We start from the raw sequence: 17,707 nt of genomic DNA, 5'->3' as shown, positions 1-17,707 counted from the left end.
TCTATTGAAAGTAGACAGTTTTTTCATCATTTGGTCTATTTGAAATAAAACTTGGAACCGAACAGTACCACAGCATATTTGATGAAATTCCGTATTAAAAGGTGTATATACGCTCAAAAGCTTGTGACGTTAGGTACGTACTGTTTATTTGCTGCTACTACTACTACTACTACTACTACTACTACTACCACCACCGCTGCCTGATCATAACGGCCTGACTCGGATGACAGATTTAAGAAACTTTTGCCCAACAATAACGTTTCCAGACCTTTGCAAAGGACTGTGTTTGGAAAATACGGACAACTATGTTCATGGGGCCCTATGATCAGTCTTGAATTTTCTCCACCCGTTTTAAATGTCAAATTGTACATCAAGTTTGCGACTAGCTTAACAGCATTTTGGGAAATTAACAGAACAGGAATTTATATAAGGACTGGTGCACAGTATTTCATTGCTGTAAATACTATCGATATTTTTAATAAGCATGATAACTCATGCTTTGCCGAAGCGTCATACAGTCGACTTCATCAATTTTCAATGTATTAGCCTTAACGTTTATATCCTCTTCCAGCTGGATTTGTGTTCTCAATAAATACCGGAGTGAAGCTTGAGCCTGAAATATGTATCTAATTAACATAGGTAATTCAGGTAAATGGTGATCGAAATAATTATTCAGCATTCCTGAATAAAATAGTAAAATTCTTAATGATTGACGCATAATCTGTATCACCTCATTGAACATTCGTTGTAGCATAGAGACATTCCCACGCAAATCATAGACCTCTTCAACAAGACTCGTCTCCACCATATCTCGACACAACTCTAAGCCAGGTCTTTGGCAGCGATTACCCAATCGTGTATGAGCCAAAGCCATATATTTTTCTTTTTCCGCAATACTTTTTTCCAAACGTGTAATATTACGTGTCATTTCGTTAGCTTGGCGCATGATCTATGGGTTGATATTATCATGAGTAGGATGTATGATTGCGATTCAAAGTAGAAACTTATATGACAATTACACTACTCAAGAGTTAATCGTAAAACGGGATGCTTGAGAAATGAGGGTGACTTTGTACCTTGCGATAAGCGCTGCAACAAGCGCCAAGTGTATATGTGTATATTTGAAAGGTTAGCGAATGAGCATATAGTTTGTTTTCATGCTATGGTTGTGAAAATTGTATAAAGTTGAAAAGTCCAAGTGTGAGAAAATTTCTATCAGGAGTTATAGATGAAAGTATCTTCATATCCCAAACCTCAGAATGTTGTAACTCCAACTTCATTTTAACACTTTTAGTTTCGTCAATACGACTACGGAAAGCTTCATCCGTTGCCTGTTTTTGAACATTAAGATCGTCTATAATTTGTTTGAGTATTGTATCGATATAACAACGCAAGGGCCTTGCACTATTTATCTCTTTTGAGGCTTTGACAATATTGGTGTTGGTTTGCATTTCCCATTCGCTGAGTGTAATACTCCTAAGACAGGTGAAATATAGCTTTGCAATGCTTGAAGCATTATGAACAAATTTACGTGGTGAAAAAAGAAATTTGAAAATATGTTTCGAAGGTTTTGGACCATCGCTGAAAAATTTTGCAGTAATTGTCGATCGTCATACAACAAAGATACCTACGATGGATCGAGCCTTGCGTTTCCATGATAAAGAGCCAAATTCAAACTGGTGTCTGTAAGTGTGCGATTATGCCGATCGATACGTAGATTATTATCCTTGTCCTCAAGATCATGGTCCATGTAGTACAAAGTAGCCTTGAGCCTGCGAGTTTGTTCATGTGTTTGCTCAAGAGTTCGTACTAATAGGTCCTCCGCACCTCTGATCACTTCGCACTCTTTGCGCAACTCACGTTCGACATCATCTCGCGCAAGGTCAATACCTAGGCGATGTTCTCTAAAGAAAAAAACGTCTTTTTTTAAGTTTATATATCAACTATGCGCCTGTTTCCTATGTTGTTTTAAATAACTAAACATTCTGGTCTGTCTCTATGAAGGTATTTGGAGATATGTAAAAGTACCGACAATGGACTATTAACAATGGTAAATTCATCTGACGTCACACTCTGGTAGACCTAAGACTCAAACAGCACCATTATCACGATGCGCCTATACATATCTATATACTAACCGGACAATCAGGCATTTTTGACAAATAACAAGTGCATTGCATTTGACAGAAGAAAGGGCATCCATTAAACGTTCCTTGTATATACCAAGTGCATCAACTTCATGGAGAACTTCTTTTCGAACATTTAGAAGTTCCTTTTTTCGGAATTCAATATCCTTAACCTTCTCCTCCAGACGATAATCAACTTCCTCTTTGTTACTTCTAGCACTTTCCTCAGTCAATGTTCTAATGCGATCGCATTCAGCTAACAAGCGTTCGGCAAGCTGTTGCTGTGTTTCGGAACATCGGTATCTATGTCGGTTATTGACATACCATTCGTCTAGTGTAAAGCGCGACGGAGGTGGAGGTACAACAGTTGATACCGTGTCCACTTGCGCTCTTAATTTTGTTGTAGTCATCATAACCCGATATATAGACTGGCTGGTTGCTGTAAAGCAGGAATTGAATAATAGATTGTGAGTAGGCAAAAAATGACTCACTGACAAAATTGCCAATGTGAGACGGTCAATTCTGTTCAGATATAGTACGCTGTAGGCTAGCAAAAAACTTGATAACAGCTTTGATCAGTTTCATCCGTACCAAGGCGACGGCAGCAGTATGTTGTTACCCAGGAAACATAAACAACTTTGACAGTAGGTTGTACAGGCCCGAGTAACCCTTTCGCTCGCGCGTCTTCTTTCGTAAGTCAGTGACGCTATATTTTTGCTCAGACTGTCCCACGCATGCGCAGTAGCTAGTAGAAGGCGACAGCACTTCACATCCGTGCCATCTCTCTCTCGGGAAAACTAACTGCTGTAGAAAGCAATTTAAACCATGGAGACTAGAGTAAAGGAGTCCAATCTTCGTACATTTGATCCGGCATCGAAAATCCGTACAATAACACCCGTATTCATAGTCCTTCCATGAGGAACAAGGATTCCTTGTTCTTCATTTCACGTTTCATGGACCTTCCACGACAGAATAAGGAGCCTTATTGGCCTCCTTCTTTCAAGGCAGGTCTCGAGCTTCCTTGAGGAAACCTTCGGCACTGCGATTGGCTGTTTCGTTTCATGTAGCCAACGCTTGCGCTTGCGCTTGGCGTCTATGCACTTATGACCCGTATGACGCGGATCACAGCCAGTCTACAGGTCAACTTCTTTGAGGTTTCACTCTCGTCAAACGACGCAGCTTGACAATAAGAGCCACGCGGTTTAAGTTAGATTTAAATATAGCCGAGCGGCGCTTCGATCAGCAGTTTTACCACCATAAGCAATCATCAAGCATCATGTCTTCCTTCTGGAAGGGAGAGCCAAGTTGTGACTATGAAACGAGGACGCCTCTGAGATTCAAGGAAGCCTTCATCAAGGCGTCCTTTATCCTTGAGATAAGGAGGGACTATGAATACGGGTGTAAGGCTTGCACTGGCTGACGCTGAACGGCATTGATATCGCAAAGATCCAACGAGTGGTGGGGAGACTAGGTAGCTTATTACGGTTCTCAGGTAAGAGTACTCACTTTTCACATTCTTATCTCATGTCTGGTCTACACCACGGTCTTACATACAGGTCTGGCAACGAAGCCAATTTTCTACAGAGCGGCGTGGTTCTCTTGTTGCCCGTGGTTTTAGGTGTTTGAAATAGCCATGTCGCGGCGCTGCTATCTAGGGATGTACGTGGGGTAGGGATGTACGTGGTGGGGTAGGGATGAAAATGTGCCTTGGCGCTGCATTGCGCACGCGTTGATTATCCATCCCTCGATCACAACGCCGACCTGGCAGCCACAACGTGAGATAAATAACCGGCCGTGAAATGAACCACCCCCACTACCTTCGTTGCCAGACCTGTATGTAAGACCGTGGTCTGCACGTACGCTTTAAGTGGGAGATCTTAAAGTGCGCCTCCATTTACGCTGATGTGTAGCCGAGTTTACATGAACTTTAAGCGCCTCCCACTCAAAGATTTTCTGAATTCCATTTGAAGCTCAATTTTCAGCGAGAAGCAGTGCCAACCGTACCGACATGACAGATATATTGAAATCTCGCGTGGTTTGAACCCGTTCTTTGTTCTTTGTGCTTTGTTCTTTTCTTCGGTCGGCATTTTGCCGTAACCAAGTTTGGTACATATTTATTACTTGAACAATTATTGATATGAAAATATAATCCATGTTGAAGTATCACCAGGGTTTGCAACAAACAAAATGCGTTTTGAATTACAGATGAGAGATATGTTGATTATAAGCTATTCAAAAAATGAAAAATAAAAGATGGATAGGTGATTATTAATTAATGAATAAAATTACGGAGAACATTGCATTATATTGCTCCATATATTGTATTGCTGAGGTTATAAACACTAACTGACAGTTCTTAAGTTCTACTCGTTACTCCGTTTGATGGCTACAAGGCTTTCTAACTTTTAAGTGCCACACAGTTCTCATTTTAAATTCAACACAGTTGCAGGCTTACCAACTCGGAATAAATTTTTGTCCTTAAAGTACTGTGTGTAGCTGAGTACACACTTTATCCCAAACAGCTGGTACATACTGACTTTAAGACCCCCACTCAAATTGCATGTGTGGACCAGGCATCACCTTTTTATGCAATATCATATATGCTGAAGCAAACACCAGAATCATTGACCAATCAGAGCATTTTTCCCGCTGCTACATCTAGCTCTTTGCTGCACGTGAAAATGCAGCTTAACGTGCGCATGCGCGTCAAGTATTTAACGATTACAGCGACAGGGACTATTTAATTTGTGGACAGATTGTAAATCACCACCACCACCATCACCATCACTACCGCATTTGGTCTCCTCTCTAATTTCAATACGATCATAGCAAGTCTTGAAGAATGGTTGAAACAGGATTGCCGTCATTTTTTCATTTCGTATGGTTAAACGAGGTTAAACCTTAATGCTTACATACCTGTACGGCACGGATTGGAAGAAAATCGAGTATTTCAGATGCGGACTGTAGAAGTGAGCTGGTAACTCAAAATACCAAAAGCTTGCACGAATATTACAAGGTATAAGTAAACCCACGCGTATAATGTGCGATCAATAGTAAACCAGCGCACAATTCAATGTCACTTATTTTCACAGAAAACCAGCAAAAATGTCCAAGCGGCCAGCTGACAGCGGAGATTCGGGTTCTCAGCCTCCTATAAAAAAAGTCCAATTTGAACCGATATTAATCGGACCAATATCCACCCTTGAAGAGATGGACATGAAGGTTCTTCAGTTTCAGAATAAGAAACTAGCTCAGGTATAATTTTCCTATTATTTTTCATCACTACGTTGATGCAACAACATAGGATCATGATCTTTGCCACTGTGGAACCAAAGGCTCATAACCCGGTGCTTAATGGCAAGATGGGGTGCCGATATGATGGCAAGCCTTCATTTTATTTGTACAGGAATACATATTTTCAATCACATACGATGGACTCTTAGAAAGACATCTTATTTCTGAGCCATATTTCGTGAAGTCGGTTTGAAACCTATGATTCGGTCTGACTTGTGCCTACGAATTTTAATATGGCTGATTGTTTAATGTGTATTGACAACTGTGACTTTAATTCCTCATCTTCTTTGTGCAAGCGATGTACCATTTGGGATATGTTGTTAATAACTGAGTTTAACACCTTATTTAGAGGTTGGAACAGAGACATCGAATGGAAGCTGAACTGCGCCAGAGGATTGAACAGCTAGAAAAGAGGCAAACTCAAGATGATGCCGTACTGAATGTAGTTAATCGATATTGGAATCAACTTAATGAAGATATAAGAGTTCTTCTCCAAAGATTTGATGCAGAAACTGCTGACGAGTCTGAGAATAAAAGTATGTAATTAGATGTAGTTACTCAATTTACTCTACTTATATCTATATCTATTCGATTTATTTATACATAATATTTATACATTTGTTATCTCCAAACAGACGAAAGCGAAGCAACAACCTCATTTCTAATGCAGCTTTCGTCCTGGGACAAAGAAGAACTTGACGATAAATTGGCAAATCGCGTTCAAGTTTCTAAGCGTGCTGTTTCCAAAGTTGTTCAGGCATTTGATCGGCTCTCTCAGCGCAATGAAAAAATCACATTAGCTCTTAAAGGCGAGTTTGAGGGAGGTAAGATGTTTTCCAAAATTATTTGTATACCATAACAATGTGCAAAGTTGGTTGTTATATTCTACAATTATTACTCAATTATTGATTTCTTTTATGCACAGAGGAAGCCCCAAACATCGATGATGTCGTTAAGAAAGCCAATGCTGAAATTCAAGCAGAAAACCGAAATTTACAAGCTATCAATATACAGCTTCATGAAAAATATCATACCATTTCCCTCAAGGTATAACTTTTGATACTTCGTTCAACTTTGCATCCTTCTTGACATATTCCCTTGAATCGATAGTTAATTAATTTGTTGACTAAAACTAAGGTTACTGCTTCAATTGGAAAAGAAATTAAGCAACGAAACAAAGGAGGACAGTGACTTGACTCCCTAGAATTTGATTTACAGGTTGGAATCTATATTACAAACGTTACTTGATTGCACAGATGTCCGAGCTGCAAGATACTATAACTGGAAAAGATACGTTAGCTGCAGAATTGAGAAATCAAGTAGACGATCTGCAATACGAATTGAATAAAGTGCGTTCTCGAAACGACAAGCTGGAACATCATCTCGGAGAGGCTATTGAAAAGTTAAAAGCCTTCCAGCAAATTCATGGTTCTGATGATAAGGGATCTAACAAACCAAGTACTATGGTTGCTTCTAGTGTTTCTCAGACCAAGGTGAACTTGATGCACTGCGAAGAAATTTGTTTGAGCAACTTGTCTCTATTACACTTTCCTCTGATTTCTTGACATTAAATATTTGTACCATATCTCCGTGCAAATCAAACTTTTGTGTGGATTGTAGGTCGAAGATCTTCAAAGAGAATTGGAAGAAACTCGTGAACTGGCGAATAACAGGCTGCAGGAATTGGACAAACTACACCAACAACATCGAGATTCACTGAAAGAAGTTGAGAAATTAAAAATGGACGTAAGTAGTTTAATTTGAGGATTCATTTCTGTGATCATGCATCCGTTCTCTCTCCCCCTCCATCCCTCTCTCTCTCTCCCTCTTCCTCTCCCTCTCTCTCTCCCTCTTCCTCTCCCTCTCTCTCTCTCTCGGCCCTGTTCACACTCTATGCAGCTGACATTAATAGTGTAATCAAGAACTGTACTATAGTCAAATACGCGGATGACCTGGCGGGTCGTCAGGCATTGCTCCCGATCGAGTATTGAAAAATGCGCTATGCGCGACGTGTCCTCCCACACTGACTTCAAGAAATTGCTTCTTGAATATCTAGTCACTGTCTCAGCTTAGTTTAGTTTAGTTGAGTTTAATTTAGTTTAGTTCGATTTAGTGCTTTCGTTTTTTTCACTCCTCGTAATGTGCTCTTGCGATAGCATTAGTATTAGTATCACCGTTATTCTCATTATCGGAATTATGTTTCTTGCATGATACATTAAGTTATTTCTGAAATTGTTACTCTGAGATATGCTCTTTTATACTTCAGGACACCCACCGTGGTATAGTAAATCCTGTTCTTTGTCTTCTTCTCTCTATTTTCTCTCTGAAAATGTACTTCAGACGAATTTAGATGATTATTCCCATAATAAATCGATGGTTCTGTGAATGATAAAAATTTGAAATTTATCTATGACGTCTCAACTAAGAAAACAATTTTAGTAGAATATTGTAATCGAAATTATTTTTTCATTATAAGTTTTTGTATATCTTATAATCTGTCGTGTACAAAAATTGTTTTTTTCCCTTGTTGATAATCTCCAGATAGTTGGCCAATTCGATCCAAGAATCCAAAATAAATGACCAATTTCGACAATTCACTCATGAATTTACTTATTAATAATTTCACAGTCATAAATTACACACATCATTATAACCATAATTACAGATTCGTCAGCTACCTGAGTCTGTCATTGTTGAAACAACCGAATACAAATGTCTTCAGTCTCAGTTCTCGGTTTTGTACAATGAGTCTATGCAGTTAAAGACACAGCTGGATGATGCTCGACAGCAGCTTCAATCTAGCAAAAATGCTCATCTCCGACACATTGAAATGATGGAGGTATGAACATTGAAATTTGAGACAATATTATGATTGAATATGGCCGTTGGTATGATTGGTTTGGAAAATCCTGGAAAACTAAGTGTACATAAATACTGAAAAAACAATCATCTGACAATTCTTGGTACAGAGCGAAGAGCTGATGGCTCAAAAGAAACTGCGCGGAGAGTGTATTCAGTTGGAAGATGTTCTGGCCCAGCTGCGCAAGGAATACGAAATGCTTCGCATAGAATTCGAACAAAACCTGGCAGCCAACGAGCAGACCGGACCTATAAATAGAGAAATGCGACACCTTATAACTTCTCTCCAGAATCATAATCAACAATTGAAAGGGGAAGTGCATCGCTACAAGCGGAAATACAAAGAAGCATCTGCAGAAATACCGAGAGTAATTGTCGGGCCTCATTCCGTTAAAATAAAAATAATAAAACACACTTCTTTATCCAATGTAATTTACAGCTAAAAAAAGAAGTGGAGGAGGTGACAACTAGATTGGGTCAGCAAACTGCGTTAGAAAACAAGGAGGGCAGTAGCTCCGACTGCAGCGGAAAGGAAGAAGATACATCCGGCTCACTCCAAGGATCCACTCAGGTGCGCAGTGTTGTTAGTAAAACTTTGACACTGCTTTACACAGAGTCCCACGGTAGTTTTTCATTCTCAACCCCAACATGCATCAGGGTATTTAAGTTTCCGAATCTGCAGGTGTGGTGGGTAAGAAGGTCGAGTCAGAATTATGGTGCAAGTAAATCTGAGCCAGGGTTATTGAATCACAAGCACATTTCATCGTATTCTGGATACTCAATCTAATACTTCAAACGCGAATTTCATACTTTTAATGTATTCTCTATATGATATGGCACAGATCAAGGAAGAGAGTGGGATGGCAATCAAGAGAGAGACTGGAGCTGACGAAGACGTTGAGACTGTAGATGTCGCAGAGGGAGATGCTAGCAAAGGGACCCCGGATTCTCTTACTCTAGCTTCGCCAACTCTGAAAAAGGAGAAGGACACTAAAAGAGAAAAGGATGTGAAGAAAGAGACTGTGAAGACTGAGCACCGGGAGCCTGCGCATCGTACCAAGGAAACTAAGATCATGGAGTCAGAATTAGTCAGAGATCTCAAGGCTCAACTCAAGTATGTTTTATCAATCATATTTACACTTTTCTCCCTGATGCTTCAGCATTCAAAACATGGTATAAAAGAATTATACTTTGCTTTTGCGTTTCTGATCGATGCACTGCTGCGGTTGGTTAGTGGCTGGCCTGTTGGAGCCAAACTTATTTCTGATCCGCTAAAATTAGGGGGCTAAGATTCAACTTCAGTCAGGTGTACTCGGAACCACAGAAGCGAAGTATGATTTGTACATAATGTTGATCTGATTTACAATTTTCTATTATCTATCATTCAGATCATTTCAATTTTCAACCCTTACAGAAAAGCTGTAAATGAAATGAAAGAAATGAAGCTTTTGTTGGATATGTACAAAGGGGTTGGCAAAGAACAACGAGACAAGGTACAACTGATGGCTGCTGAGCGGAAAATTCGGGGAGAAGTTGAAGAACTCCGCCAACAGATAAAGAAGATACAGGTATTGCTAGTTCAAGACTTTTGGAATCCATGACCATTTGGTTAATGATCGGGTCATTAAATTATAATAGTGCACGAATAATCAACAGGAAAGCAAACGTGAGGAACGTAAAAAACTAGCAGATGAAGATGCACAAATCAAAATAAAAAAATTAGAAGAGCAGGCCTACACTTTGCAAAGACAAGTAGCCTCGCAGAAACAGGTAGATCACACGTCCATGTATCCATTATTAACTTTATTTTGCATGCATTGCCACTAATCTGCATCTTTACTAAATCAGTCTCAAAATATCGCCAGCTAACATAATCTAACTATTCGTTATATTTGATCACTTGTTAGTTGGTTGTAAAAACAGTTCCAACATCTGCTTCAATTTAATCACTTAATAAAAAAACAAATCTCACACACACTACAAACACGAGACTCAACCTTGTTGCGTTGAATTTGGCAGTAATGTTTCCAACCTCTGACGTGGCTGAGACCGCATCCGACTGTTCTTTCATTGACATATAGTAGTTTAAATATGGCGCAGATAATGGCTATGCATGTTAGTGATGATATTTTTGGTACCGGGTATGTGCTGGGACGGAGGTGTAACGCTGAACAGAATTGCGTCTGGCTGCAGGAGGAGGAGGCCCTTCTCAACGAAATGGAGGTTACTGGCCAAGCGTTTGAGGACATGCAAGAGCAAAATTCAAGACTCATACAGCAACTGAGGGAGAAAGACGACGCGAATTTCAAATTGATGACGGAACGAATAAAAAGCAATCAGCTCCACAAGCTGGCCAGGGAGGAAAAGGACGTTCTTAAGGAACAGGTCATCACTTTGACTACGCAAGTAGAGGCTGCTAACGTAGTTGTAAGGAAACTGGAGGAGAAAGAACGATTGCTACAAAATTCCTTGGCCACAGTAGAAAAAGAACTGGCTCTCAGGCAGCAGGCAATGGAAATGCATAAAAGAAAAGCCATTGAGAGTGCCCAGTCAGCAGCTGATTTGAAACTTCATCTTGGTAAGTTTTGTTATCGTATCTCGGCGGTTTGTCCTCAATTGAATAATGCTTCTCAATTTCTCTCTTACAATTACTTTTCAAGTTGACCATTGATGTGGTGTAGTCGAACCTTTGTTCAGTTGATTTCTTTGTTACTTCTGTCCATATTTGTACGTTTATAGGAGAACACGTATATATGTGCATAAACCTTGGGAAAATTTTTTTTGTTTTTAATTTTACAGAAAAATATCATTCGCAAATGAAGGAAGCACAACAAGTTGTCGCAGAAAAAACAAGTTCCTTAGAAGCCGAGGCTTATAAAACAAAAAGATTGCAGGTATTGTTCTGAATTGGCTCTCTTCTGAAACTGAAATTATCTGTCGTATTAACTGCAATTCGTTTTCAACAGCAAGTGAGTTAAAACGTGGTTCCAATTTCGTCTACTTTTCTCTAACTATTATTTTTCCTCAGGAGGAAATAGCACAATTGAGAAGAAAAGTGGAACGTATGAAAAAGATCGAATTGGCGGAAACGTTGGATGAGGTTATGGCTGAAGAATTGCGCGAATACAAAGAGACTTTGACTTGTCCATCGTGTAAAGTAAAGCGTAAGGATGCAGTCCTCACCAAATGCTTCCATGTTTTTTGTTGGGACTGTTTGCGTACTCGTTACGAAACACGTCAACGTAAATGTCCAAAGTGCAATTGTGCATTTGGTGCCAATGACTATCACAGACTTTATCTGTCAACATAAAAAAAAAAAAAAAAAAACGACAGCAAAATTATCCATGTAAAATTTTTCACATTCTAATTGATGAGACGCTTAAAATGGCATCTTATTGAAGCAGATCATACTTTTTTTCCTCCAATTTCTCTTACACGTAATCATAATGTTATTTATTTCAACAGATTCTCACCTATTCAAAGCATTTCCACCCATAATATTGATTGACATCGTTACTTATTACTTCTCTCTATTGATATGAAGAACAATTTTATTTACTTGATACGAAATTTATATGCACATACCTTAAGCCACGTCATTGTCGTGTGATATTCATTTATAAAGAAAACAGAAACACAAAAAAAAAAAAAAAATAAATAAATAAAAATAAAAAACGATAAACCAATACCGGTACTTCCTTAAAGTGTCAGTATGAATTTACACCTGCTCTCCACAGTTTAACAAATTGAAAATCAGTGCATGACAAATGCATTTTGATTCAAGACGTTAATGTTGGAACCTTCCAACTATTGCATATTCAAGCAATCAATAATGAGAGAATAATCGAATATCGTGATATACATGCCACGACTACACTCAGTGTCTGCAGATTCCACTGTTATCATGTACAGAATGTGATTAGTAATCAAGATTAAGTGAAGTTCGCAGCATAACGAATAAGTCGATAATTAATTTCCTATTGCCTACCATTCAATAAACTGCGAACGTACACTTTCCATTCTCATTCCAAATGTTGATTGTGCATCCAGAATTCCCTCTTTATATCTAGATTATTTTGTATTTTGCACTAAATGTATAGAAGAATAAGAAACAATAAAAATGCTTGAGAACCTGCACTTTGCTAAACAGAAATACATGTCGCATTTACAATTTTTTCATTACAGGAACAAACCTGTGTTTGATTATTCCATCTGAACATCATCGACAGGGTACGAAGTTGCAGTTAGAAGGTATGGATCGTAGGTCCATTTTGGGAATACCCGTTTGTAAAGATTCATCAGAATTGTATCTTGAGATTTCAATTGTCCGTTGAATACGCATTTCATATGTCCGTGAGTGCCTGTTATTGAACAAAAACACCAAATTAAGAGAAAAGAAAAAGAAAAAAAGGAAAAAAAAAGCAGGAGACAAACCTAGGGGTTCTTTGATGTGCCCGCGACGACCGTGTTTTGTATGTAGCTGAACGGGCCTAAACCAATTGATGTCGTCCCTATTGAAAAACATGAATCGCACAACTGCAGATCGTTTGTGAACTTTGAATGGATAACCGCTCAAGACGACTCGTTTGACGATTATTCGATCTGGATTGGCGGAAAGTACGCTGCCTGTTGCTACCAATTTCTGAAATATATAAATTCACTGTAAAGGCATCTCAATTTTCCGATTTCAATTTCGGAATATGCATTTTCAGAATAATTAATTTTTCCATTTGAACTACTCAAGTAGTCTAAATATATTACCAAACTGCCGTCGTTCTGCTGCAGGTAACACATCACAGGGCAGGGTGAAAATGTGATAGGAGCGTACATACTTGCAACAACTGTACTATTGGGCTGGAAATATCGCTCGTACTGTAATATGATACAAGTTTTTGAAAATCAATTCCTACCAGTTCGATAATTTTTACTATCTCTATTCTCTACAATACAATATTTTGCCTATTCTCTTACCTTATGTTTGTTTCCACTAGTATGCTGACTGAAAATTGGAGAAGTGGTGAATCTACGAAAGCCGCATTGGAAAACTAATTTCTCCTTGGATTTAATAGCGTTAACGTCATCAGCCGTGCGTTTCAGGACAACGTTTAATACGGACATCTTGTGCTCGTGCGGTAGTAGACCAAAAATTATAAGCGGTTGTTCTTCCACCATGTTGTAAGCTTTATAGAGATCCTCGCTCAACCCTGTCACATGGACTGTAATGTACCAGCCTGGCTGGAAGAATTATTGGACTCAGAATCTCTATTCATACTTAGTATTATCGGCGAGAGCTCCGACTAGTGAAAAGTAGCTGACGGACGAAAGACCTTAGGATGTGCCCAGGTACAGGGTAACCGAAAAATTCTTCATAGGCAAGAGCAAGGTATTTTAGTTTTCATTTCATACCAAAATTTAGACTTATAGTGGCTATTGTATGTAATGCATTTCGCGTGTAGAGCAACAGGTTGAAGTCGTAAAAATGACTGTTGATCAATCTTACCATTGCTCCCACACGGTCTACACTTTCCTTCATTATACGTTTACGGGTACGATCAAAGTTTTCAAACTGATATATTCTGGCATAATCTGCAGGCAGATTTTCCTTAGGATCCCAAAGACTGGTTCGAAATGATTCGAGACCTCGATATTTTTGAAAGTATTCTTTTGCAGGTATATCTTGGGGTGTATCCCTCTCGTCAGGAAACTGTGCATCCATTCTCGCTTCTAAAAATATGTAACTGTTCAATGTTGGCTATCACCCTACTACTTTCCAACAAATATTATCCACCTTTGATCTTCATAATACTACGCTGTTCTTCCTGCATGTCCATATCTTGGTCGTACCGTTGCTCGTCAGGTGCAACATCTGTAACAGTCATTGTTTCGTAATCCTCAGTTTCTTCTTCACTGTCTTCAGATAACTGAGCTGAATCGTCTGCATCAACTGCCATTTCATCATTGTCCTCGTATTCCGAGTCTGATATTTCGTCCGCTTCCTCTGTCGAATTTCAAATTGCATACAATATGCTCAGGACCTCTATGAAACTGCGAATACATTCAACTTTGCACTAAATTTCCTGTAACAACAAACCTCCATCAATGTCAGGTATCCAAGCTGCTTGATAAACGGAAGTTCCTTTCGGGACTCGCTTTACTATTTTTTTCCTCATCTTTTCGGCTTCTGCATCTGCCAATTCTTCGTTCGTTGGCCAAGTCTGTTCAGCATCCAGCGGGTCCGGTATATTCTCACTTTGCAAAGATTCCTGCAATTAAGTGCCGCTTGTTACTCAATTTCAGTATTGTCAGTAAACATCAATTCAAGATTCCGGAAATAAGAGACATAATGTTTTTCCCTTTGTTGCTCTATCAATACAGCTCTCGAATATAGCACGCCATATCTACCTGTAAATTTGGATCTACTCGTTCTAAAACTCTTGAAATGCAGTCTTTTTTCATCTTCACATCATTGGTCAGAGGTATACCCTTGATCCCGCGTGTTTCCAATGGATAAGGATCTTCTGGTGCCTCGATTTTCGACATTTGGAACTCTCCTAACCCAGGTATATGTACTAAACCATTTACCGACAGTGGCATTCCGCGTAGGTAGCCTGTCACTTCCAAGGTACCATAATTGTTAAAAGCGTCCTATTGAACAGTAATGGAATAACTTTAATTTTGCCTCGGGAGATCCTAAGAAGCTATAATCATACCATGTTTTATCAACAGCAACGTATTTTTGTCAGTGCCATGAAAACTAAAATTTGGAAAGAAAGCCATATTTTCGTAGAATCACTATCCACTTTAAATTGTATCTAAAGAATCCATTGATTATTTCCTACAGTCTGCGAATTCCCATAACATAAGTGAATGTTATTAAATGAAATGATTGATTTATTTAAAGCTGTTGCTCCTCCGGCTGTCACTAGAATATTTTTAATACATAGATATGGGAAAAAAATTATATCATTTTCAGCATGTGTGGAACGAAGAGACACCTATTGCAGTTAGAGCATGCTGTCAAATCTCGTGAGAAATATTGTTAAGAAAATAAGCGAGTATAGTGAACTGATGTAATAGTCGACCAGTTGTTCAAAATTGCAGTAGTACAAACTATTATCCCACAAATATGTTGACTTCACATGTGTGTTACATTTTCCGATGACGAATGTCCATATTTAGTATATAATTTCAACAATAACTAAGGCATTTTCAAGACCTTTGCATATAAGTAATAATGTACATGTTCCTCGAATTTATTGCATTTGCAACACTGTATAAGTAGATATCGGTAGTTGTACTGATTCTCCAAATTTTCATAACACTCTCTCTCCAAACTTGAAAGTTGTGAAGTTGATTTAATATCATATGTAAATTGGTAAAAAAAATTATGTGAAAGATGACTCTGAAACTGGGCGTCGGAACAAGTCACCAGAAATCACGGACAATAAAGGCCAAACGCAGCCCACTGCCGTTCGATTCTGAGTTAGCGAGTGCTGGATCATTTGAGTAATATGAATGTAATGTTGCTTCTACTAAATTTGGTGCTGAGTTTTGACACCCATTGGTTGAATCGTAAGGTAACTCTCTACAAAAATATATATTTCAATCTTGCCTAAAATTGACTGAAAAGTATTCATAACATTATTACACAGCCAATAAAGTTGGGTATCAGTTTTTTTTATGCTTTATTTTAGTTCACAAAAATGACGATTAAAGGCCGAAACAGATGATAAGCGGCATCAATTATTCGGAACATAACTTTCAAGTTGATTCTAAAACAGTTCGAAATATACTAGTCCATTTAAAAAAATCAAATTGACCTTCATCTGACCTTGGTGGGACCACTTACGGAAAAACTAACACTCTCATCTTCTTTTCCCTTGAACCATACAAATTTTCACTGAAAAATTTTACACTCACACTTTTGGTTTTCGAGATCATTGACTGGATTGATTAAAATGAGACACCCTGAAAAAGGGGATATTACATTCATAATACCAAGACAATCCAGCATACACTAGCCTAGGATGAAACGCTAGTGGGCGCGTCCGGTTCATACTCTTAGTATTTACTGGTGGATAGCTCCAATGGCCAGTTACAGCTTCAATGTAGAAAGTTGTTATTAACGTTATTCAATTGAGAGGCCAGAACTGAATTTAATACTCGTAACTAATAAACGTCCGTACATGTTACGAATGATACATACGCTGTTGTTATTGGATTTGAAAACAACGTGTTCGGCAAATAGATGGGATCGATTGTCCCGGTAAGATACAGTTTTCTGCTTTTGTGATCCCACACGCCTTAGAACATTTAAAGCATCCACTTTCTTGTCCAGTGGCATAACTTTTTCATTGGGCAGCCATTTGAAAATCGATTTTTGCACTTGTTGCTTGACGTCTTGTCTTTTCTGTTAAAGCGAGAAATAGACAACGATTAGGAGCACCGATATATGGCAAGGTTTCCCATTTGACATGCCAAAAATCAACTACCTTCGGATGGAGAGTTTCCAAATCCACAATCGTCACTACCGTAGTAGGCAGACCCTGTGCTATAGATGCTGCAAGGATTTCCTCACCCCAATCATCTATAGCTTTCCATGCCTGATCACTTTGTTGCGACTTTGGAAGGGTGGGAACAACGAACAATATTGTATCGGCAACTTTCGCTGTGTCCAGGGTAGCAAAAGTATTACCCAGAGGAGGAACGATAAAAGAAAACCGTTGTTTATATCTCGGTACACTGTGGAATGGAACAAGAATTTGATATCCAATTTTCATCAAAGTTTTGTGGAAAATCTAAATTATGGTGTCAGGAAATTCACTAGTGGTTCACAGGATAAGAATTGTTTGCGACAAAATTAAATCCAGCTGCACCTAACGTGAGTTGCCCCCGACGGGCTTTTGGTAACGATCGCATCCTGGTCTGCACCGGCTATCAAAGACAAAGTTGACTGTACATCAACATCCTCATTCAGAGGGATCACTGTTACAAGTAAGGGTGGTTTCAAATATCCTCCTAGGTTACGTTTTTGCGCAAAAGCCTGATCACGTTTTTTCTGACGAATTTGGTGAGCCTGATTCTTGCGTTCTTCTTTTCGCAACTCTCTTCGCACTCGTTTAGACAATGCTTTGACCTCGACTTTACCTGAAATTGTTGGTGAATGAACATAACCGCATGTATGTGCCAGCTACTGTATACGACATGTACATATTTAATTGTAATTACTCAATTTGCCGAATCGACGTACCTTTAACCTCACTTTCAATACTCCCTTTGCTGCGATGTCTGCCAGTTTTATGTACCTTATTAGACTGTTTAAATGCACCGGATCGATGCCTCTCTTGTTTGTTTATTCCCATTTTACGTTATCTTTGCAATGTAATTACATTCGATCAATATTTTTATATAGAAAATCAGGAAAACTC

General features: G+C 38.8%; 3 protein-coding genes and 1 long non-coding RNA gene across 13 annotated transcripts; 2 read left to right on the top strand and 2 right to left on the bottom strand.

The window, feature by feature from the left end:
- Positions 1 to 446: 446 nt before the first annotated feature.
- Positions 447 to 13,639, bottom strand: LOC124305069 (tektin-1). Of its 3 annotated transcripts, none has more exons than XM_046764072.1 (6): positions 13,635 to 13,639; positions 2,139 to 2,565; positions 1,632 to 1,904; positions 1,254 to 1,476; positions 731 to 949; positions 447 to 613 (listed from the first exon to the last, which is right to left on the bottom strand). In XM_046764072.1, the coding sequence occupies exons 2-6, from the start codon at positions 2,537 to 2,539 to the stop codon at positions 476 to 478; spliced, it is 1,254 nt and encodes a 417-aa protein (XP_046620028.1). In that variant the 5' UTR covers positions 2,540 to 2,565; positions 13,635 to 13,639; the 3' UTR covers positions 447 to 475. The 3 variants fall into 3 exon arrangements, with proteins under 3 accessions (XP_046620028.1, XP_046620027.1, XP_046620026.1); XM_046764071.1 differs by lacking the exon at positions 13,635 to 13,639 and adding an exon at positions 3,633 to 3,647; XM_046764070.1 differs by lacking the exon at positions 13,635 to 13,639 and adding an exon at positions 2,718 to 2,850.
- Positions 3,388 to 12,000, top strand: LOC124305063 (E3 ubiquitin-protein ligase Bre1). 6 transcript variants are annotated; one of them, XM_046764051.1, is made up of 17 exons: positions 3,388 to 3,618; positions 4,789 to 5,142; positions 5,219 to 5,381; positions 5,770 to 5,956; positions 6,056 to 6,244; positions 6,346 to 6,467; positions 6,677 to 6,913; positions 7,041 to 7,166; positions 8,086 to 8,259; positions 8,390 to 8,647; positions 8,719 to 8,862; positions 9,122 to 9,393; positions 9,694 to 9,847; positions 9,918 to 10,049; positions 10,473 to 10,857; positions 11,079 to 11,173; positions 11,308 to 12,000. In XM_046764051.1, the coding sequence occupies exons 3-17, from the start codon at positions 5,232 to 5,234 to the stop codon at positions 11,587 to 11,589; spliced, it is 2,907 nt and encodes a 968-aa protein (XP_046620007.1). In that variant the 5' UTR covers positions 3,388 to 3,618; positions 4,789 to 5,142; positions 5,219 to 5,231; the 3' UTR covers positions 11,590 to 12,000. The 6 variants fall into 6 exon arrangements, with proteins under 6 accessions (XP_046620007.1, XP_046620003.1, XP_046620005.1 ...); XM_046764047.1 differs by having other exon boundaries at positions 10,455 to 10,857; XM_046764049.1 differs by having other exon boundaries at positions 3,389 to 3,618; positions 8,719 to 8,850; positions 10,455 to 10,857.
- LOC124305064 (pre-rRNA-processing protein TSR1 homolog) lies at positions 8,014 to 17,670 on the bottom strand. 3 transcript variants are annotated; one of them, XM_046764055.1, is made up of 13 exons: positions 17,530 to 17,670; positions 17,156 to 17,426; positions 16,772 to 17,021; positions 16,486 to 16,689; positions 14,682 to 14,924; positions 14,371 to 14,542; positions 14,068 to 14,277; positions 13,780 to 14,003; positions 13,251 to 13,514; positions 13,041 to 13,151; positions 12,714 to 12,921; positions 12,473 to 12,640; positions 8,014 to 8,528 (listed from the first exon to the last, which is right to left on the bottom strand). In XM_046764055.1, the coding sequence occupies exons 1-12, from the start codon at positions 17,639 to 17,641 to the stop codon at positions 12,483 to 12,485; spliced, it is 2,427 nt and encodes an 808-aa protein (XP_046620011.1). In that variant the 5' UTR covers positions 17,642 to 17,670; the 3' UTR covers positions 8,014 to 8,528; positions 12,473 to 12,482. The 3 variants fall into 3 exon arrangements, with proteins under 3 accessions (XP_046620011.1, XP_046620012.1, XP_046620010.1); XM_046764056.1 differs by lacking the exon at positions 8,014 to 8,528 and adding an exon at positions 11,705 to 12,367; XM_046764054.1 differs by lacking the exon at positions 8,014 to 8,528 and having other exon boundaries at positions 11,705 to 12,640.
- On the top strand, positions 13,509 to 15,322 carry LOC124305077 (uncharacterized). Its single transcript, XR_006908319.1, has 2 exons — positions 13,509 to 13,662; positions 14,655 to 15,322. It is a non-coding gene; the product is annotated as an uncharacterized LOC124305077 (long non-coding RNA).
- Positions 17,671 to 17,707: the final 37 nt, after the last annotated feature.

This window comes from Neodiprion virginianus, chromosome 5, assembly GCF_021901495.1.
Source record: "Neodiprion virginianus isolate iyNeoVirg1 chromosome 5, iyNeoVirg1.1, whole genome shotgun sequence".
Lineage (NCBI taxonomy): Eukaryota > Metazoa > Arthropoda > Insecta > Hymenoptera > Diprionidae > Neodiprion > Neodiprion virginianus.
Note: the sequence above shows the minus strand (reverse complement) of the source record. Positions and strands in the feature narration are given on the sequence as shown.

What these genes read in the sequence shown, in the direction of transcription:
- LOC124305064 (XM_046764055.1), bottom strand. Translation starts at nt 17,641, where the DNA reads ATGGGAATAAACAAACAAGAGAGGCATCGATCCGGTGCATTTAAACAG. An exon ending in TGGAAACTCTCCATCCGAAG is followed by an intron (nt 16,690 to 16,771) that starts GTAGTTGATTTT and finishes TCGCTTTAACAG; the next exon opens with AAAAGACAAGACGTCAAGCA. An exon ending in TAGACCGTGTGGGAGCAATG is followed by an intron (nt 13,515 to 13,779) that starts GTAAGATTGATC and finishes TAATTCTTCCAG; the next exon opens with CCAGGCTGGTACATTACAGT.
- LOC124305063 (XM_046764047.1), top strand. Translation starts at nt 5,232, where the DNA reads ATGTCCAAGCGGCCAGCTGACAGCGGAGATTCGGGTTCTCAGCCTCCT. An exon ending in TAAAGGCGAGTTTGAGGGAG is followed by an intron (nt 6,245 to 6,345) that starts GTAAGATGTTTT and finishes TTTTATGCACAG; the next exon opens with AGGAAGCCCCAAACATCGAT. An exon ending in TGATTTGAAACTTCATCTTG is followed by an intron (nt 10,858 to 11,078) that starts GTAAGTTTTGTT and finishes TTAATTTTACAG; the next exon opens with AAAAATATCATTCGCAAATG.
- LOC124305069 (XM_046764072.1), bottom strand. Translation starts at nt 2,539, where the DNA reads ATGATGACTACAACAAAATTAAGAGCGCAAGTGGACACGGTATCAACT. An exon ending in CAAAAATGCCTGATTGTCCG is followed by an intron (nt 1,905 to 2,138) that starts GTTAGTATATAG and finishes TTTTTTCTTTAG; the next exon opens with AGAACATCGCCTAGGTATTG. An exon ending in TGGAGTTACAACATTCTGAG is followed by an intron (nt 950 to 1,253) that starts GTTTGGGATATG and finishes ATCAACCCATAG; the next exon opens with ATCATGCGCCAAGCTAACGA.